Here is a 22,476-nt window from a genome sequence, read left to right on the forward strand (position 1 = left end):
ACTGATTTATAATTCATTAATTTACTGTCATTATTTGTATTTGTATTTGTATGTAGTGAGAATGAGAAATGTCTAGTATGAACATTTGTGAGACAGAGTTAAGCTGATATTGTATCTACAGCCTTGCTATTGGTTTTGTTGAGTTAATGCACTCAAACACATTGATAGGAACTGCAGAAAAAAATGCAACATAGCTTTGGGGTATTCAAGCAATGTGTGTGATGAAAAAAGACATATGCATGGGGTTAGTGGTCATGTGGGTTAATTGATCTTGAGCAGTCAAGATGATCTATAGTGTACTTAATGCATGTTTGAGGTGGTCTCACTTCTATTGCAGGGAAAGAGCCAAGAGCCTTCTGAAACACAAAGATAAAACAGCATATCTTGCCACAGCGCAAGGCTCTTCAACAAATCTGCATAGGAAAGTTTAACTTCAGGCTTCAGCAATGGCATGTCAAAATGTTACTAAGTAACATATTAAAAGGTTGGAATAAATGGGTACTGTTGTTGACAACCATATTAATACAAGTGGGATTAATAACGTGGGATCCTTGGGAATGTAAAATGGCTAGGTAAGGGCTATGGTAAGGTTAGGGTTTAGGGTTGGGACGTCTCAATGATCCCATATAGCATGAACCATAACATAATCATTGTCAAATAATGGGATCATCTTCTCAATGACTAATCATCACCTCAACGTCGTTAACTCACAACGCCAAAAAATAAGCTCTTCATAGAGCGACAGATCAACACCGAACAAAATGCTCCTGTTATCTCTTCTCCATCTCCGGCAGGCTCAAGTTCACTTTTGATTCCCACCAGTCTTCCGTTCAACACATCATCAGGGGAATTTCTATAAATGTAGAGGTTCTGCAAACGTACACACATCTATACATACATACTTTGACGACTCAGCACACTGAATTATGCAGTAAGCATTGATGTAATGAGAAAATTAATTCATGAGAAAAACTTAAGTCTGAAATTGGATATCAATAAACCCACAGAATGCAAAGTCATTCATTATTAAAGGAGTAACAAAAAGGTATTTTCAAATGTGAATACTGATAGCAGCTAACCTATCAGTGCATGTGGCCTTGGGTGGTCTAGCAGTCTACGCCGCTGCCTCCAGATCACAGACAACGCTGCAGTATGGGTTCAAATCCTCCCCACTCTCTCCACTCAGCACACTCTCTCCTCCATCTTTAATCCTATCCAATAAACAAAAAATATGCTAAGTGAAAAAATCTAGGAGCAACAATGGCTCAGCCGCGAAGTGCAAAGCAACACAAGCTTGGGACCGCCAAGTGCTGAAGCGCATAAAAATTGTCTGTCCTCGGTTGCAACACTCACTACCTGCCTCCGGAGCAACGTCAGCACAAGAACACACACACGCCTAAGATCACCATGCACAATGCCAAGCATCGGCTGGAGCGGTGCAAAGCTCACGCACAATTGGACTGATGAATCTGGAGTGATGAATCTGGAGTGATGAATCTGGAGTGATGAATCTGGAGTGATGAATCTGGGTGTTGAATCGCGCTTCACCATCTGGCAGTCCGACAGAGGAACTATAAAGTTTGTTGGAGGAGGAATAATGGTCTGGGGATGTTTTTCATAGTTTGGGCTAGGCCCCTTAGTTCCATTGAAATCTTAACGCTATAGCATACAATTACATTGTAGACGATTCTGCGCTTCCAACTTTGTGGCAAAAGTTTGGGCAAGGTCCTTTCCTGTTTCATTATGACAATGCCCTCGTGCACAAAGTAAGGTCCATACAGAAATGGTTTGTCGAGATTGGTGTGGAAGAACATGACTGGCCTGAACAGAGCCCTGACCTCAATCCCATTGAACACCTTTGGGATGAACTGGAACGACGACTGCGAGCCAGGCCTAAATCACTCAACATCAGTGTCCGACCTCACTAATGCGCTTGTGGCTGAATGGAAGCACGTCCCCGTAGCAATGTTCCAGCATCTAGTGGAAAGCATTCCCAGAAGAGTGCAGGCTGTTTGAGCAGCAAAGGCGGGACCAACTCCATATTAATGCCCATGATTTTGGAAAGAGATGTCTGACAAGCAGGTGCCCACATACTTTTGATCATGTAGTCTATGACTTATAAGCACCATAGAGTGGCATCTAGTGAGTATGGCCAGTACTGCAACATCCATCCCCTCTCCTGGTGAATCCTGTAATTATTAATCAAACCAGACAAGGTCATTATCCAACCTTGCAGGATTTGTTGCTGGCGGCCCATTGATTCTAGTAGTTCATCAAAGCCATGCTATCGCAGTGTCTGGAGAGGACACAGCATGTTTATTCATGAGGGGTCTTCCCCTCAGGGACCCAGACCCCAAACACGACAAACAAGGAGGGGAATTAACCCTGTATCACTGGCGAAGATTAGGGCTTCATCCCAAATGGTACCCTGTGGGCCCTGGTCAAGAGTCGTGCACTGTATAGGGAATAGGGTGTCATTTGGGATGGATACTGAAAAATCCTCTGTGGACGTTGCTGAACACAGTTTGATGACTAACATTCACTGAGTGTATAAAATATTAGGAACACCTGTTCTTTCCATGACAGAGTGACCAGGTGAATGCTATTCCCCCTTATTGATGTCAATTGTTAAATCAACTTCAATAAGTGTAGATAAAAGGGAGGAGACAGGTTAAATAAGGATTTTTAAGCATTAAGACATGTATTGTGTATGTGTGCCATTCAGAGGGTGAATGGGAAAAATAAAACACTTAAATGCCTTTGAACAACGTATGGTAGTAGGTGCCAGGCGCACCGGTTTGTGTCAAGAACTGCAACACTGCTGGGTTTTTCACGCTCAACAGTTTTCCATGTGTATTAGGAATAGTCCACCACCCAAAGGACATCCAGCCAACTTGACAACTGTGGGAAGCATTGGAGCCAACCATGGGCCAGCATCCCTGCGGAAGGCTTTCAAGTCCAGGCCCCGACGAATTGAGGCTGAAACTGAATATTAGGAAGGTGTTCTTAATGTTTTATACACTCAGTGTATATCCCAGATATATCGTGATATGCTTTATTGCTTTGTACGGGCACCAAAGAGAGTCAGAGGGAATCATGGTCATTGAAACTGACAATCTGCATTTCAGTGCATTCTTCCCAAGTCTACGATTTGTGTATGAAAGGCTGTGAAGAAATAGTAGCTCATCATATTAGAGCTGTAGCTCTGGCTACTAGTGAAGTGGAGCAGAGCATTCTGGGTGATCTCCAGCTCAGAGTCAGCGAAAAACAAAGCTACGGGTGTGTTTGTAAATTGCCTCCAGTGTCTCAGTGTGCACTCTGGGCCATTCGTGAATTCAGAGCTGTTCACTCTCGGAGCGTTCAGAGATCACGCTGGACGCTCTGCCCAAGGAGTAGGGCTGATCTGAGCATTCTGACCTCTCAACCGCATTCAAGCAACTAAGCTAACTGGCTAAAATTGGCTAGTTTGCTAGCTATTTCCAGAAATAAATGAGAGAACACCTCACTCGTACCATTTCAAGTTCATGCAGTTGTGGCATTGCACTGAAGATGGCAGTTGCTTTGCTTTATAGTACATGTGCAGCGGCCCGCTTTTGGTCTCGAATTATTGCAGGCACGGTCACGTTGTATACCGCTGCATAGTCTTGAATAGCATGTTATGGCCATGTTGTTACATTCTTATTGTTTAGTATAGTGAATTGGAGATTGTCTTCAGTTTATATCTATGATTCACTATTGTGTCTTTATTTCCCCCTTCTATTTTCAGGCCACACACAACCAAGTTGGTTAACACTCAAGCTGTCAATCAAGCCATTAACATCCTACACTGTGCTGTGCTTTGCTCTATACTATGTGAATCCTCATCTTTATTAAACCCACCACAACTGTAATCCACTTTACTGTCATCTGTGCCCCGATCAGCACCTGGGAGTGAACACATTAAGCAATACCAAACCTAAGAATATACTGTCCACCAAGTCCTCCACTTAGGGTTGCACCTTTCCGGTATCTTTCGTAAAATTCCCAGGTTTTCCAGAAATCCTGGTTAAAAGATTATTGGAATCAAGTGAGGGAAAAAATGAAAATCCTGAATACTCCAGCATTCCCAGGAATTTTGGGAATGTTACTATCATTTTGTAACCCTAACTCTATTACAATTTAGGATCATTTACTTTGTCTACCTCGGTTAGGTAGACGGGTAGACATCATAATAACAGCCTCTGTGGATGACCACACAATCGTGTTTAAGTAAAGACAGAAGTGTGTAGCTTCAACCAATGCGAGATTTATTCAGTTAGTCAGTGATTTTGCATGGAGAAAATAAAACATTATTTCGTGAAACTATTCATCTCCATGAAAGATGTTATAGAAAAGAGTTTGTAAAAAATTCCACATGCATATTTGGAGGTATTTGACAGGGGCAGTGCCGTTTCGAATCAGCTACCTAGTACCTAGCCTGTCGTTTAGGTAACTGCTTGTTTTGGAGTCCTGAAGTAACATGTTGGCCACGTCGAAGAACTTATGTTCATACGCAAGCTTGTAGTAGGTGTAAACGTCATCACAGTGTTGCAATAGTCTCTTCAGGTTTTGTCCCGCACTGCTCGGAGGCGTGTTGTGAGTCAATCTGAAAGGTAGGACCAGACCAATGATTAATACCAGCAAGAAGATATTCCCTCCTAATTCTGGAAATCATCTGAAATTACTTTTGGGATATGTCTTCAAACAGGCAGGCGGGTAGTGGCCTGTGAAGTCGGAACTCCTCTAGGTAAGCAAAGTCTCCACTGAGGATGACCTTCTGGTAGAGCACCTCCGCCCAGTCTGGACTGTAGTCGTAGGCCTCCGACAACACAAAAGCCTAGAGACACGAGAAACAACCCAGTTTAAAATAATAGCTTAAAAGAAGCTTAGCTACATCTCCTTATGACATACTACTGGGAATCTATCTACATTTCAGTACATCCTTCCCAAGTCTAGGATTGGGATAATAGATTTTTCCTCACACTATTACAATAGCGCCGGTACCACAAGTCTAGCATTTGGATAACTGATTTAGTATACCACGGTTACATTTAGTGCCATTACCTGGTAACAGCGGGGCAGTGCCACTATGGCACCAAGGAGATCTGATTGGCGCAGGTTGATGACACGTTGGTCTTGACCGTGGTTCAGGAAGTGGAGCTGGAGTGTGGTCAGCTTTGCCATTTTGACACAACGTGCTGCCTGGCGTACACACGAGTCCTGAGGGAGAACACACACACGCATGTATACGTGCATGCGTACACAGAAGTTTTTTTTTTAATCTCCACTGCAAAGCTATTACTCACATTCAATTAACACTAGAAAGACCCAGATAATAATGATGCAAAACTAATTTAAATGTTTTATTACTCTGCTATTTCTTAAGTGATCCTTGACTTTTCCTAAAAATTCTAACAACGACAGTGTGTTATATCACAAATAGAACTGGAGTCACTTTACCCATACCTATATGTACATCGCTAACTCAATTACCTTGTATACCTGCACATCAACTCGGTACTAGTACTCCCTGTATATAGCCATGTTATTACCTCATACCCCTGCACATCAACTCGGTACTAGTACTCCCTGTATATAGCCATGTTATTTTTTACTCTTTATTGTTATTCATTATTCACTGTGTATTTATTCCTCCTGTCACTATTTCTATTTTATGATCTTAAACTCTGCATTGTTGGAAAAGGACCCGTGAGTAAGCAAATCACTGTTAGTCTACACCTGTTTTTATATGACAAAAAACATTTGATTTGAGTTATAACCAGTTTTAGGCGGACATATAATTTTTTTTAAATGGCTTTCCCGACTGTTGAAGGTGCCATGACCAGTTGATAATCACCCCGACAATTGCCTCAAAACTTAGCCTAAACCGAAACAATTATTATTATTATTATTACATATAACATGAAATAAATGAAGTAAAGTATGATAAAAGGGCGAGGGGAAGCGAACGATTCACAAAAAACAAGCCAGGTAGGCACCATGAACAAAGCGAGACGGGAGCTGCCTCCCTCTGCCCAAAATTTGGAACCCACACAGGTCCAAACATCATGTTCAAAAGTTATTGGAATGTTTACTCTTGTAGGGTAGCCAAAATGAAGGTGACTAAATCAATGGAGGCCAGAGAAAAAAAGTTGTCAAAATAATAAAAATTGCACAGCATCGCGTCAGCTAGGCTGGATGACGTGAGAGAACGATTGCTACCTCACAGGTTCACATTTCCTGTTGAAATCATCATCTTTCTACTCAAATCCGCAGGACATAAAACAATATGTTTTGGGATAGTATTTTCACATTTTAGTATAAGCTTTTCTAATGAATGAGAAATTCCTGTTTAGAAGATTTTCTCACAAAAACAAGCGTCTCTCTGTGAAATGTCAACGGAGCACTGAACGTACCGCAATCTTTTTTTATTTTCAAAGCCTTTCACAATTAATTAAACTTGTGTCATGCTAATTTAGCTTTTGCGACTCGTCGAAACAACTTTGAAGATGACCACCACAGCATGTGCAATCCTCAAAAGTTGCTGCGAGTAAGCTGCACCGCTCGTCAACAGAATGTGTAGGTAGGTAGGAAATCAGTGTAGGTGTAGGTAGGAAATCCGACTATTTGGACTTACTGTTAGTTTGGCCCTGTCCGGGGGTGTCCTCGGATGGGGCCACAGTGTCTCCTGACCCCTCCTGCCTCAGCCTCCAGTATTTATGCTGCAGTAGTTTGTGTCGGTGGGCTCGGGTCAGTTTGTTATATCTGGAGTACTTCTCCTGTCCTATCCGGTGTCCTGTGTGAATTTAAGTATGCCTTCTCTAATTCTCTCTTTCTTTCTCTCTCTCGGAGGACCTGAGCCCTAGGACCATGCCTCAGGACTACCTGACATCATGACTCCTTGCTGTCCCCCGTCCACCTGGCCGTGCTGCTGCTCCAGTTTCAACTGTTCTGCTTGTGATTATTATTATTTGACCATGCTGGTCATTTATGAACATTTGAACATCTTGGCCATGTTCTGTTATAATCTCCACCCGGCACAGCCAGAAGAGGACTGGCCACCCCACATAGGAAGAAACCTAGAGGAACCAGGCTATGTTTTGGCCTTTCTAGGGAGTTTTTCCTAGCCACCGTGCTTCTACACCTGCATTGCTTGCTGTTTGGGGTTTTAGGCTGGGTTTCTGTACAGCACTTTGAGATAGCTGATGTACGAAGGGCTATATAAATAAATTTGATTTGATTTGTTAATGAAATGTTAGTGAAAGACCCCACTGAACGACATAGAACATGAATCATCATATTTGTCTTGGTCAAATGTATTTTATAACATAAAGAAGTGAAATTTCATCACCAAAGCCTGTTTTCACCCACTGTAGATTGGGTGGTAGTACTGAGCCATTAGTGCTTTTTCAGTTCAGTTTTGACACAATTATTATTATTATTATTTTAAAATTAATATTAAATGCATTATGAATAATTACATCAAAATGATTAGAGCTTTTTAATAGAAATTCCAAAGTCAAAAATATTGGACATTCAACTGTCAAAACATTGAAAATATTCCATTGGCTCTGTCAGGTACAAATAGAAAAATAGGAAATAATAAAATATTGCAATTATGTAGACTATCATTTTTAATTCCTTAGTCATCATCTCATCTCTGCTCAGGTAGTCGCAGCCAGCCAGTCAGACAACCATCTAACGTTTTCTCTGTTCTCCTCACACTGTACTGTCTTCGCTCAGTACTAGTGGGTGGACACCCTACACACAGTGGATTCAGAAAGTATTCTGACCCCTTACCTTTTTCCACATTTTGTTACGTTACAGCCGTATTCTAAAGTTGATTCAATTATTATTTTTCCTCATCAATCTACACGCAATACCCCATAATGTCAAAGCTAAAACAGTAAGAATTGTTTTATTTATTTACAAGAGTATTCAGGCCCATTGCTATGAGACTCGAAGTTGAGCTCAGGTGCATCCTGTTTCCATTGATCACCCTTGATGTTTCTACAACTTGATTGGAGTCCACCTGTGGTAAATTCAAATGATTGGACTTGTTTGGAAAGGCACACACCTATTAGAGGTTGACTGATTAATCAGGGCTGATTTCAAGTTTTCATAACAATTGGTAATTGGTATTTTTGAACACCGATTTTTGTTGTATACCTTTATTTAACGAGGCAAGTCAGTTAAGAACACATTCTTATTTTCAATTACGGCCTAGGAACGGTGGGTTGTTCAGGGGCAGAAGGACAGATTTTTACCTTGTCAGCTCGGGGATTCGTTTTTGCAACCTTCCGGTTACTAGTACAACGCTCTAACCACCTGCCTTACATTGCACTCCATGAGGAGCCTGTGTGGCAGGCTGACTACCTGTTACGTGAGGGCAGCAAGAAGCCGAGGTAAGTTGCTAGCTAGCATTAAACTACACACTAAGGCTCTCTGGTCTGATGAAACCAAGATTGAACTCTTTGGCCTGAATGCCAAGCTTCACGTCTGGAGGAATCCTGGCACAATCCCTATGGTGAAGCATGGTAGTGGCAGCATCATGCTGTGGGGATGTTTTCTGAAAATAGCTGTGCAGTGACGCTCCCCATCCAACCTGACAGAGCTTGAGAGGATCTGCAGAGAAGAATGGGAGAAACTCCCAAAATACAGGTGTGCCAAGCTTCTAGCGTCATACCCAAGACTCGTGGCTGTAATCGCTGCCTAAGGTGCTTCCATTTTTAAAAAATCATAAATTTGCAATAAACATTTTTAAATACCGTTTTTGCTTTGTCATTATGGGGTATTGCGTGTGTAGATTCATGACAAAACAAACATGTAATCAATTTTAGAACAAGGCTGTTCTAAAACGTTGAAAAGTACAGTAACATAAAGTAATGAAATGTTATGTTCTTTAAAAATATATATTTTTGAATTCTAATGTTAGGTAAGACCTTCATAATCACAACCAAAAGACTTTTCGGGTAGTATATATTAAATCTACGTATTAGTCTGTTCGAATGTTGATGTCCAAAACATGTGTCATTGGCACAAAGGGGGGTCCAAGGAGACCTTTCTAGTATTAACAAACACTAAACAGAGGACCTGTGTTTGATAGTTGGAGGGATAACAATACCTTAGAATAGCTCTCTGCAGCATCCTTCAGGAGAGTAAGAACCTTTATCAAGGCACTTCTGAGTTCAGGGGTCACTGCTGTTATGGGATGAGCAGGGAGTGAGTGAAAAACACTGTCTGCATGCCCTGTAGCTCTTCACTGAGTTTATGTCAATGACTCATACACAAGCTACATTCAGGTGCAAATAAAGTTAAAACAACAGAAAAACTTCAACAGTCTATTTTAAGAAGTTGCCCTCTATACAACAGGAACGATACTACAATATTGAAAAACACATCCCTTGACACCAGGGGTCAGTTCAGTTTTTTGACTCAAGTGATTTGACAATCAATTCATAAAATGAAAATTGTCTACTGTTTTCTATGAGGACGTTTCAATTCATGAATTGAATTTCAATTCACTTGCAGAATTGAAAACTTAATTGACCTCAGCCACTATACCATGTTCTTTATATGCGTGACAAATATGTAATATGTCTGACTTCATACTGTAACTGTAGTGATCCTCATACTATAAATTGTAGGCCTTGTCATAGCTCACCCCAAGGCTGGGACTCGATCAGTTTGAGTTGGGTGCGGGCGGCTCCCTCGTGGTTCTCTCCTATCTCTCTGCACATGCTGAAGCACAGGGCCACCATGTTGTACTTCTCACTGTCGCCCGGCAAACACCGCTTGATGTAGTCCAGCAGGGCCGTCTTCAGCCGGAAGTTCTGCAACACACACACACCGTTTAGATACTAGCGTACTATACAGTGGGGGAAAAAGGATTTAGTCAGCCACCAATTGTGCAAGTTCTCCCACTTACAAAGATGAGAGAGGCCTGTAATTTTCATCATAGGTACAATTCAACTATGACAGACAAAATTAGGGAAAAAAAATCCAGAAAATCACATTGTAGGATTCTTAATGAATTTATTTGCAAATTATGGTGGAAAATAAGTATTTGGTCACCTACAAACAAGCAAGATTTCTGTCTCTCACATACCTGTAACTTTTTCTTTAAAAGGCTCCTCTGTCCTCCACTCGTTACCTGTATTAATGGCACCTGTTTGAACTTGTTATCAGTATAAAAGACACCTGTCCACAACCTCAAACAGTCACACTCCAAACTCCACTATGGCCAAGACCAAAGAGCTGTCAAAGGACACCAGAAACAAAATTGTAGACCTGCACCAGGCTGGGAAGACTGAATCTGCAATAGGTAAGCAGCTTGGTTTGAAGAAATCAACTGTGGGAGCAATTATTAGGAAATGAAAGACATACAAGACCACTGATAATCTCCCTCGATCTGGGGCCCCACGCAAGATCTCACCCCGTGGGGTCAAAATGATCACAAGAACGGTGAGCAAAAATCCCAGAACCACACGGGGGGGACCTAGTGAATGACCTGCAGAGAGCTGGGACCAAAGTAACAAAGCCTACCATCAGTAACACACTACGCTGCCAGGGACTCAAATCCTGCAGTGCCAGACATGTCCCCCTGCTTAAGCCAGTACATGTCCAGGCCCATCTGAAGTTTGCTAGAGAGCATTTGGATGATCCAGAAGAAGATTGGGAGAATGTCATATGGTCAGATGAAACCAAAATATAACTTTTTGGTAAAAACTCAACTTGTCGTGTTTGGAGGACAAAGAATGCTGAGTTGCATCCAAAGAACACCATACCTACTGTGAAGCATGGGGGTGGAAACATCATGCTTTGGGGCTGTTGTTCTGCAAAGGGACCAGGACGACTGATCTGTGTAAAGGAAAGAATGAATGGAGCCGGCCATGTATCGTGAGATTTTGAGTGAAAACCTCCTTCCATCAGCAAGGGCATTGAAGATGAAACGTGGCTGGGTCTTTCAGCATGACAATGATCCCAAACACGCCGCCCGGGCAACGAAGGAGTGGCTTCGTAAGATGCATTTCAAGGTCCTGGAGTGGCCTAGCCAGTCTCCAGATCTCAACCCCATAGAAAATCTTTGGAGGGAGTTGAAAGTCCGTGTTGCCCAGCAACAGCCCCAAAACATTACTGCTCTATAGGAGATCTGCATGGAGGAATGGGCCAAAATACCAGCAACAGTGTGTGAAAACCTTGTGAAGACTTACAGAAAACGTTTGACCTCTGTCATTGCCAACAAAGGGTATATAACAAGTATTGAGATAAACTTTTGTTATTGACCAAATACTTATTTTCCACCATAATTTGCAAATAAATTCACTAAAAATTCTACAATGTGATTTTATATATATATATCCCATTTAGCAGACGCTTTTGTCCAAAGCGACTTACAAGTCGGCTGGGGCCACTACTTTTGCATATGGGTGGCCCCAGTGGGAAACGAACCCTCGACGCTTGGCGTTGCAAGTGCCATGCTCTACCGACTGAGCCACACAGGCTCCCATTTTCTGGATTGTTTTTCCTCATTTTGTCTGTCATAGTTGAATTTTACCTATGATGAAAATTACAGGCCTCTCTCATCTTTTTAAGTGGGAGAACTTGCACAATTGGTGGCTGACAAAATACTTTTTTGCCCCACTGTACGTATAAACAAGTGCACTACAAAACACAAACTTTAATACCCCTTTCACATTACTGAACTGACCGAAGCAGAGCTGTACTGGGCTGGCTTGGTTATGCATCCAACAGTTGCTGGAGCTGTGCTGGAAAGGACAATGTGAAAGTAAAATATCCTTTCCTATTGTTCTAATTCTGGTACTCCAAGACACTCCTACACATCAAAGCATGGTGTTCTCAGAAAACAGCATTGTACACAACCCCTGTGATATATATATTTCCTGTCTCAACTAAAATACAATGACTAGATGTCTCTCTCTGTCTGGCAGGTCTGTTGTGCCTCTGTGGGTGTTCTGTCAGACCTCAACAGAAACTGTTACACAAACACAGTGTGCAGTTTCTGCGTTTGTGTGTGTGTGTGAGAGAGAGACAGATCTGTGTGCGTGCGCCTCTTACAGACTCTACTTTTTTCCTGAGCAGCATCTCGAAGCGGTGGTTCTGGTTGAGCAGGTCGAAGATGTAGGTCATGTCATTGTATCTGCCGATGCCAGTTAGGAGACGCACCTGAAGGGGTCAACACAAGATGAGCGCACACACACGCATACGCACGCACAGAGAAAAGAGAAAAACATTACTCATGAACTGACACCACCATGCTTACAGTACATTCATTCGGAGCAATTAGTTTACAGTAAAAACTCACCAGGTAATCCATTGCAAAGCCTGCAACATATATTACGACGTAATTACGATACAATGACTGGGAAGGAGGCCCATGTGTGACCAGGCAGAGGGATTTACCAGCAGGCCGTAGTGTTCGCTGTGGGCCAGGTGTGCATGGCTGAGGTGGCGGGCAGCCTGCAGCACCCTCACTATGCCCTCCATGTTACAGGTCAGACTGAAGCAGTCGTGGGCCAGGATCAACAGCTCCACCGCTATACAACAAGAGGGAGAGTTAAATATTATGCATCATTATACATGATATTATCCACCAATACACCGCAACGCATTAAACTGCAAATGAATTAGTAACTGGTTGGCATGACTCATTTCCATTGGTAGCTCTTTACATACATACCCGTATACAGGTTCGAAATAGCAGATTTTGGATACTGATAAGCGCCTAAATGGTAACGCAGTGGCTGTACAGTAACATGTTACACATGACGTCAGAGCTCAAGGTCTCAATATTGGTTTTTACTGACAGCGATACTGAACTTGACCACCGCATGCAACAAGATGTTGCCCCCATCCCTCCCACTACTTGGGAAACTTTTGCAAACGTTTTGTTGTCTGAGTGTGGGAAATGCTGTAAATAAAGAGGACTCTATGTATTTTGAAAGATGAGAAGTTGAGGATTATAACAAATACCACAAGCCAAACACCCGAAAGTCCAAATGTGCACTGAACGTTTCCATATCAAAAAAAATGGTCATATACAGTGTCAATGTTTATGATCACTACTGTATGCTTGATGTACAAGATGACATGGCGTCATACCCTGGGTTGATCTGAACTGAATAAGCCTATGTTTGCCGTATTGTGAAGAAATTTGGCGGGGAGCGCTCACCTGAATGCACTCGTGACTATTATATGCGCACCAAAATTATGATCGGCTTCTCCGAATTTGCTTGCGAGAGCCTAACACTAAGATCATATTTTGTAATGATAATGGAATGAGGACATTTTGGAATGTGCAAATCAATCCCAGAACAACAGCAAAGGACCTTGTGAAAATGCTGGAGGAAACAGGTACAACATTTTCTATATCCATAGTAAAACGAGTCCTATATCGACATAACCTGAAAGGCTGCTCAACAAGGAAGAAGCCACTGCTCCAAAACCGCCTTAAAAAAGCCAGACTACGATTTCCAACTGCACATGGGGACAGTAGTTGTGAGAAGGCGGGGACGTAGGGCTGTGTTCCAAAGAAAACAACTACAAGTGTGCTCGCTCTAGTTCCTCAACGGCACAGCTAGGAGAGCTCAAAACATTACCTTATAGTTGAAGACTCTTCTTTGAGTCATAAAAGTGCATTGAAATTACAGTTGAAGTTTACATACACTTGAGGTTGGATTCATTAAAACTAGTTTTTCAACCACTCCACAAATTCCTTGCTAACAAACTGTAGTTTTGGCAAGTCGGTTAGGACATCTACTTTATGCATGACATAAGTCATTTTTCCAACAATTGTTTACAGACAGATTCTTTTACTTATAATTCACTGTATCACAATTCCAGTGGGTCAGAAGTTTAAATACACTAAATTGACTGTGCTTTAAACAGCTTGGAAAATTCCAGAAAATTATGTCATGGCTTTAGAAGCTTCTGATAGGCTAATTGACATAATTTGAGTCAATTGTACCTGTGGATGTATTTCAAGGCCTACCTTCAAACTCAGTGCCTCCTTGCTTGACATCATGGGAAAATCAAAAGAAATCAGCCAAGACTCCAGAAAAAAATTGTAGACCTCGGGGCGGCAGGGTAGCCTAGTGGTTAGAGCGTTGGATTAGTAACCGAAAGGTTGCAAGTTCAAAACCCCCGAGCTGACAAGGTACAAATCTGTCGTTCTGCCCCTGAACAGGCAGTTAACCCACTGTTCCTAGGCCGTCATTGAAAATAAGAATTTTTTCTTAACTGACTTGCCTAGTAAAATAAAGGTAAAATAAAAAATAAAAAGTCTGGTTCATCCTTGGGAGCAATTTCCAAACGCCTGAAGTTACCACGTTCATCTGTACAAACAATAGTACGCAAGTATAAACACCATGGGACCACACAGCCGTCATACTGCTCAGGAAGGAGACACATTCCGTTTCCTAGAGATTAATGTACTTGTGTGAAAAGTGCAAATCAATCCCAGAACAACAGCAAAGGACCTTGTGAAAATGCTGGAGGAAACAGGTACAACATTTTCTATATCCATAGTAAAACGAGTCCTATATCGACATAACCTGAAAGGCTGCTCAACAAGGAAGAAGCCACTGCTCCAAAACCGCCTTAAAAAAGCCAGACTACGATTTCCAACTGCACATGGGGACAAAGGCCGTACTTTTTGGACAAATGTCCTCTGTTCTGATGAAACAAAAATATAACTGTTTGGCCATAATGACCATCGTTATGTTTGAAGGAAAAAGAGAGGCTTGCAAGCTGAAGATCACCATTCCAACCGTGAATCACAGGGTGGCAGCATCATGTTGTGGGGGTGCTTTGCTGTAGGAGGGACTGGTTCACTTCACAAAATAGATGGCATCACGACGCAGGAAAATTATATGGACATATTGAAGCGACAATGACCCCAAGCATACTTCCAAAGTTGTGGCAAAATGGTTTAAGGACAACAAAGTCAAGGTATTGGAGTGGCCATCACAAAGCCCTGACCTCAATCCCATAGAAAATTTGTGGGCAGAATTGAAAAAGCGTGTGCGAGCAAGGAGGCCTACAAACCTGACTCAGTTACACCAGTTCTGTCAGGAGGAATGGGCCAAAATTCATCCAACTTATTGTGGGAAGCTTGTGGAAGGTGACCCAAAATGTTTGACCCATGTTCAACAATTTAAAGGCAAAGCTACCAAATACTAATTGAGTGTATGTAAACTTCTGACCCACTGGGTATGTGATGAAAGAAATAAAAGCTGAAATAAATCACTCTCTACTATTATTTTGACATTTCACATTCTTAAAATAAAGTGGTGATTAAATGTCAGGAATTGTGAAAAACTGAGTTTAAATGGATTTGGCGAGGGTGTATGTAAACTTTCGACTGTACGTAGGAACTGTGCACACTTTTCGTTTTTCTGTCTTATGTTGCACCTACCACAAAATGTCCTGTGAATATTCTTATGTTACTGAATGTATCCAGAGTATTTTCAGATTTTGTTCCCAGCAAATGCGGTGAAAAGTACAGTAAATGTAAAATGCACATAAAATCAACAGTGTTACGTTTGGATTCAGTCAGTGTCAGAATAACTGTTTAGTCCTCACTTTTAGTCTAGTAATTTTCCCATAATCTCCAAACTGTTCCCTTTTGATTGCTACCATGGTTATGCAGATGCTTTTCATATTTCTTCTGTAAGAAACATTTAAATGGAGCCCTAAAAGAACTATGGCTTGACTAGCTAAATAGAGTGGAATAAATCCATGATAATACTATATTGCCATTGTTTACCACTACAGTACTATGACAGAGTGTTTATCTAGTATTTAGTGTCTGAAGTAAGACTCAGCTAATAGACTGGAATGATTTCATTCCCATAAGAGAACAGCCTATGTTACTGTAGTATTGAGTAGGGCCGGGATGATATCAGCATCGCAATGTTGTCATTATGTTGTCATCCAGAGTCACAATTATTTATTTTCCAAGCTCTAGCACAAATCTATTTTACAGGTTTTAAAGGAGCAAAGAGTTTGTTCTGCTTCGTGTTTTTATTTTTGCCATGGAAAAATATTGCGATTCTGGTATCGTCACAGCCCTAGTATTGAGTATATCTTACTGCAGCCGAGCTCTCCCAGTGGCACAGTGGGGATGTGGTCCAGCAGTTTGATGCCCACCAGGTTGGGGTCCCCACACAGCTTGGCCAGCTGCAAGAAGGACTCTCTCCCTTCCTCTGGACTGAACATCTGCTTCTCTGCTGTGAACACACACCAATCACTACAGTCGTTGTGTCTGACTCAGAGTTTAATAAGACAGTAATAAAGTCCAATAGCAAGGATAGCGCAGGAGGTGCATATTAAAGCTTTGTAACCAATTATCTGAGCTCTTAGCTACGATTATACATTTCGTGTAACCTTAGGACTAAAAATGAATACGTCTGACTGTAGTAGGTAATAGAACCACAACATATTTAATATACGAGTAGGGATTTAAAAAGTATGCAAAAAATCTTCTAGAGGGACAATTAGTTGCATTTAAGTAGCCATATCAATCAATCCATCATTCCTCTCACCAGTCTCTCCATCCTGTGCAGAGGCCAACAGGCCCTGGACCACGGCGGTGGATACAAGCTGGGACACGGTGTCAGGCTGCAGGCCCTGCACACTGATGAAGGCCTGGGCCTTCTTATAGCGCTCCGGCTGCTGGGACAGTAGCACCTTACACAGCACCGCCTGAGGCTCCTCAGCTGAGATCTCACTGTATGAACACTGCAGCTCCTAGGTAGCGGTATCAAAGGGTCAAAGGTTACCATGATCAAGGTTATGTCCATTGGGCACCAAATGGAAGAACTGATTGAAATAGTGAGCAAATACCTGCACTTGTACAATAAGAAAAGCACATTTTCATTTTACGTTTTAAAACATCTTCCTTTGTCTGCCCTAATGAACACGACCAAGTTCAACTCATAACGACATGTAGAAATGGAATACACTAGAGAGGGAAATCCCTGATCCTGTATATTAAAATCTAGGGTATTAATAGAGTACATTATAAAAAAATACTACACACCAACAATGCTCTCATGAACACACAGCAATGTACATAACTTCAATTCACTTCACAAAAATAGGCTCAGTCTGTTGTTCGGGTGTGAAAAGGCAGCAACTTCGATGTTAAGGTCAGAAAAGATAGGGGAGTACCTTGGAGAGCTCGTAGAGACTCAGGACCTGCTTGCAGTAGCTCTTTCCGCGGCGACATTTGTCCACCAGCATCTGGAGCTGAGTCACGGTTTGATCCTCTGGGGAGGGCACCATCACAAAGGAGGACAGGCTGCTAAAGCTGGTTGCTGGAGTGGGGTCATTCACAGAGAAACAGATGGACAGCGTTGAAAGAGGGGATATGTCAATAATGCAAAAGGCCAGACAGAGTGAGGTCCAAAAGTGTTTTGACGGTTACACATTTGTTGTCGTTTTGGCTCTGTACTCCAGCACTTTGGATTTTAAATAATACAATGACTGAGGTTAAAGTGCTGACTGTCAGCGTTAATTTCAGGGAATGTAAAAAAAAAAAAAAAAAAAAAAAAGTTTACCCTTTGTCTCCCCAATTTCATGATTACGATCTTGTCTTATTGCTGCAACTCCCCAACGGGCTCGGGAGAGGCCAAGGTCGAGTCACGCGTCCTCTGAAACATGACCCGCCAAACCATGCTTCTTAACACCCGCTCGTTTAACCTGGAAGCTGCACCAATGTGTTGGAGGAAACACCGTTCAACTGACGACCGAAGTCAGCCCGCAGGCACCCGGCCCGCCACAAGGAGTCGCTAGAGCCAAGTAAAGCCCCCCCGGCCAAGCCATCCCCAAACCTGGATCCCCAAACCTGGTTGTGACACTTCCTGGGATCGAACCCGCTGCAACACAGCGAAGCAGACCAATTTGAGGGTATTTTAATCCATATGGGTTGAACAGTTTAGAAATTACAGATGCATTTGCAGTTTGATGTATTCATAAACATATTCATAAACGTTGATGTATTCATTGCATGCTAGGAATATGGTACCAAATGCTAAACTTTTGACTACTTTAATAGACAGTGAATTGTTCTCTAAAATGGTGGGACTATGTACAAAAAGTGCTGTAATTTCTTAACGGTTCACCCGAGCTATCAGTCTGCACTTTAACCTCACTGTCATTGTATCAATGTGCTGGAGTACAGAGCCAAAATAACCAACAAACTATCATTGTCCAAATACTTTTGTACCTCACTATAAACTATGTAGGCCTTGTGACTGTTACTGACAATATTTGAATTGTTGTCTGGGTGTATGTGAGTGTCGTTTTGATTCTTCAGAGGGTTGTTTGGATGTGTGAGTGTTTTTTAACTTGTGACCTCTGCACATGAAGACTGGGATATGTTTCGGGTAGCCTCTGAGAGTAACATCAACGAATACATGACACGGTGACTGAGTTCATCAGGAAGTGTATAGGAGATTAAACCTGTTAAGAACTACCAAAACCAGAAACTGTGGATAGGCGGCAGCATTAGCGTAAAACTGAAAGCGAACCACAACATTTAACCATGGCAAAGTGACTGGGAATATGGCCGAATACAAACAGGGTCGTTATTCCCTCCATAAGGCAATCACAAGCAAAACGTCAGTACAGAGACAAAGTGGAGTCGCAATTGAACGGCTCCGACATGAGGCGTATGTGTGGCAGGACTACAAAGGGAAAACCAGCCACGTCGCAGACACAAACGTTTTGCTCCCGGTCAAGCTAAACAACTTTGCCCGCTTTGAGGATAACACAGTGCCAATGATGCGGCCCGCTACCAAGGACTGTGGGCTCTCCTCCTCTGTGGCCGAAGTGAGTAAGACATTTAAGCGTGTTAACCCTCGCAAGGCTGCCTGCCCAGAGAGCATCCCTAGCCACATCCCCAGAGCATGCGCAAACCAGCTGGATGGAGTGTTAACGGATTTATTCAATCTCTCCCTATCCCAGTCTGCTGTCCCCACTTGCTTCAAGATGTCCACCATTATTCCTGGACCCAGGAAAGCAAAGGTAACTGAACTAAATGACTATCGCTCCATAGCACTCACTTCTGTCATCATGAAGTGCTTTGAGAGGCGAGTTAAGGATCATATCACCTGTACCTCCCCTGAAACCCTAGATGCAATTCAATTTGCTTACCGCCCCAATAGATTCACAGACGATGCAATCGCCATCACACTGTACACTGCCCTATCCCATCTGGACAAGAGGAATACCTATGTAAGAATGCTGTTCATTGACTATAGCTCAGCATTTAACACCATAGTACCCTCCAAGCTCATCATTAAGCTCAGAGCCCTGGGTCTGAACTCAGCCCTGTGCAACTGCTGAACTCAGCCCTGTGCAACTGCTGAACTCAGCCCTGTGCAACTGCTGAACTCAGCCCTGTGCAACTGCTGAACTCAGCCCTGTGCAACTGCTGAACTCAGCCCTGTGCAACTGCTGAACTCAGCCCTGTGCAACTGCTGAACTCAGCCCTGTGCAACTGCTGAACTCAGCCCTGTGCAACTGCTGAACTCAGCCCTGTGCAACTGCTGAACTCAGCCCTGTGCAACTGCTGAACTCAGCCCTGTGCAACTGCTGAACTCAGCCCTGTGCAACTGCTGAACTCAGCCCTGTGCAACTGCTGAACTCAGCCCTGTGCAACTGGGTCCTGGAATTCCTGATGGGCCGCCCCTGGGTGGTGAAGGTGGGGCCGAGAGACTGAAAAACAGCTTCTATCTCAAGGCCATCAGACTGTTAAATAGCCATCACTTGCCAGCTTCCACCCAGTTTAGCAACCCTGCACCTTAGAGGCTGCTGCCCTACATACATAGACTTGGAATCACTGGCCACTTTAATAATGGAACACTAGTCACTTCAATAATGTTTAAATAATGTATACAAACTGCTTCACTCATCTCATATGCATATGCTGTATTCTATTCTACAGTATTTTAGTCTATGCCACTCCGACATTGCTCAATCTAATATTTATATATTTCTTAATTCCATTCTTTTACTTTTAGATTGGTGTGTATTGTTGTGAATTGTTAGATACTACTGCACTGATGGGGATAGGAACACAAGAATTAAGCTACACCCACAATAACATCTGCTAAATATGTGTAGGTGACCGGTTTGATTTGGAACAACTCTGACAATGCGCCAAACAGTAGTTTGTTTGTATCTAGTAGGTTAACTGAGGGTCGTGTGGAGCTTACAGCTGGGAATGATCTTCTTGGGCAGGCCCTCAAAGGTGAGCATGTCCTGCAGGCCAGCGTGGAGCTCGCCTGAGGCCAGTCCTCGGCAGTGCAGCACTACCCACATGTCCCGGGAGCAGAAGGAGAAGTAGCGGCACACACGGCTTGCTTCGTGGATACACCCTTCGTCCAACAGCTGCCCCACCAGGATAGCCAGAGCACCCTGCTCCTCCGACCCAGTCTTCTCCCCACCCTCTTCCTCAGGGGAGAAGCTGGGCAGGCCGTCCAAGCTTAGGTACCTGGGCTCGTTGAGCACTGCCATCTTGGAGAAGGAGAACTCCCTGATCAGGGCCTCGTAGGAGTTTTCCTCGGGGGCTATGGTGGGCGCCGGGAGGGCGAACATGCTCTCCTTTTCCATGGCGGTGAGCAGGACTTGCTGGCGCACTCGGCTTGTCCACAGCTGCTTCTCCAGGTCCTCGAGATGTGCCAGGGGAGCTTGAGCGAGCCAGGCCAGCCAGTGGCCGGCCAGGCTGAGGAGAAGGCACCTCTCCTGGACACACAGCAGCTCTGTCCCAGCCACGGAGCCCCGGGGAGGCTCAGAAGCACCTGCCTGGGCCAGGAAGAACTCCGAGGCGGCCCCAGGACCAGTGCTGTTAGTCCTGAACTGCTCGTGGCATTTTCTCCAGAAGGACACCCGGGTCTCCCTCCTCTCCCAGTGCCGCTTGGCCTTCAGGGCACCGAGGTCTTGGAGTAACTTTACCAGAAGAGGGATATCAGAAGGAGCGTCAAGCCACAATACTCCCCGTCTCAAAACATGAATCATGCACTGTGCCTTCAGAAAGTATTCATACCCCTTGACTTATACCACATTTTGATGTCTACCAGCCAGAATTAAAAAAGGATTACATATATTTTTTTCTCTCACCCATCTACACACAATACCCCACATTGATAGTGTTTTTAGAAATGTTTGCAAATTTATAGATCATGAAAGACAGAAATATCTCCTTTACAGTGCCTTTGGAAAGTATTCAGAACCCTTTTTCCACATTTTGTTACGTTACAGCCTTATTCTACAATGGATTAAATTAATTTGTTTCCTCATCAAATCTACACACAATATCCCATCATGACATAGCAAAAACAGGTTTTTCAAAATTATATTAATAATAAAAAACTGGAATAAGTATTCAGACACTTTGCTATGAGACTCGAAGAGAGATTCTTCCTAGAGCTGGCCTCCCGGCTAAACTGAGCAATTCGGGGAGAAGGGCCTTGGTCAGGGAAGTGACCAAGAACCTGATGGTCACTCTGATAGAGCTTCAGAGTTCCTGAGTGTGGGGATGGGAGAACCTTCCAGAAGGACAACCATCTCTTCAGCATTCCACCAATCAGGCCTTTATGGTAGAGTGGCCAGACGGAAGCTACTCCTCAGTAAAAGACACATGACAGCCCGCTGGGAGTTTGCCAAAAGGCACCTAAAGACACTCAGACCATGAGAAACAAGATTCTCTGGTCTGATGAAAACAAGATTGAACTCTTCGGCCTAAATGCCAAGCGTCACGCCTGGAGGAAACCTGGCACCATTCCTACTGTGAAGAATGGTGATGGCAGCATCATGCTGTGGGGTTGTTTTTCAGTGGCAAGGCCTGGGAGACTAGTCAGGATTGAGAGAAAGATGAACGGAGCAAAGTACAGAGAGAACCTGCTCCAGAGCACTCAGGACCTCAGACTGGGGCAAAGGTTCACCTTCCAACCAGACAATTACCCTAAGCATACAGCCAAGACAAGGCAGGAGTGGCTTCGGAACAAGTCTCTGAATGTCCTTGAGTGGCCCAGCCAGAGCCTGGACATGAACCCGATTGAACATCTCTGAAGATACCTGAATATAACTATGCAGGGACACTCCCTATCCAACCTGACAGAGCTTGAGAGGATCTGCAGAGAAGAATGGGAGAAACTCCCCAAATTCAGGTGTGCCAAGCTTGTAGCATCATACCCAAAAAGACTCAAGGTTGTAATCACTGCCAAACGTGCTTCAACAAAGTACTTAGTAAAGGGCCTGGATGCTTATGTAAATGTGATATTTCGTTTTGATTTTTAATACATTTTCCACGAAGAAAATAAAAATAATTGTGTGTAGATTGATGATGGAAAAAAACTATTTAATCAATTTTAGAATAAGGCTTTAACATAACAAAATGAGGAAAAAGTCAAGCGGTCTGAATACTTTCTG

The 22,476-nt window shown here is 43.1% G+C and overlaps 1 protein-coding gene across 5 annotated transcripts in view; it reads right to left on the bottom strand.

Moving 5' to 3' along the window:
* Positions 1–4,269: 4,269 nt before the first annotated feature.
* The window catches only part of spg11 (SPG11 vesicle trafficking associated, spatacsin), an 80,059-nt gene continuing 61,852 nt past the window's right edge, over positions 4,270–22,476 (bottom strand). The window contains exons 30-41 of one of the 5 annotated variants that reach the window (XM_064930487.1): positions 20,262–20,994; positions 17,212–17,357; positions 16,584–16,788; positions 16,131–16,265; positions 12,442–12,575; positions 12,097–12,204; positions 10,127–10,171; positions 9,683–9,851; positions 9,143–9,219; positions 5,083–5,238; positions 4,704–4,855; positions 4,270–4,624 (exon numbers count right to left, since the gene is read on the bottom strand). In XM_064930487.1, the coding sequence (XP_064786559.1) occupies positions 4,441–4,624; positions 4,704–4,855; positions 5,083–5,238; positions 9,143–9,219; positions 9,683–9,851; positions 10,127–10,171; positions 12,097–12,204; positions 12,442–12,575; positions 16,131–16,265; positions 16,584–16,788; positions 17,212–17,357; positions 20,262–20,994 (2,244 nt within the window). In that variant the 3' untranslated portion in view covers positions 4,270–4,440. Of the gene's footprint in view, positions 4,625–4,703; positions 4,856–5,082; positions 5,239–9,142; positions 9,220–9,682; positions 9,852–10,126; positions 10,172–12,096; positions 12,205–12,441; positions 12,576–16,130; positions 16,269–16,583; positions 16,789–17,211; positions 17,358–20,261; positions 20,995–22,476 lie in introns of all 5 variants that reach the window. The other 4 variants (XM_064930486.1, XM_064930489.1, XM_064930490.1 and 1 more) reach the window with 4 other exon arrangements.

Source organism: Oncorhynchus masou, chromosome 22, assembly GCF_036934945.1.
Source record: "Oncorhynchus masou masou isolate Uvic2021 chromosome 22, UVic_Omas_1.1, whole genome shotgun sequence".
Lineage (NCBI taxonomy): Eukaryota > Metazoa > Chordata > Actinopteri > Salmoniformes > Salmonidae > Oncorhynchus > Oncorhynchus masou.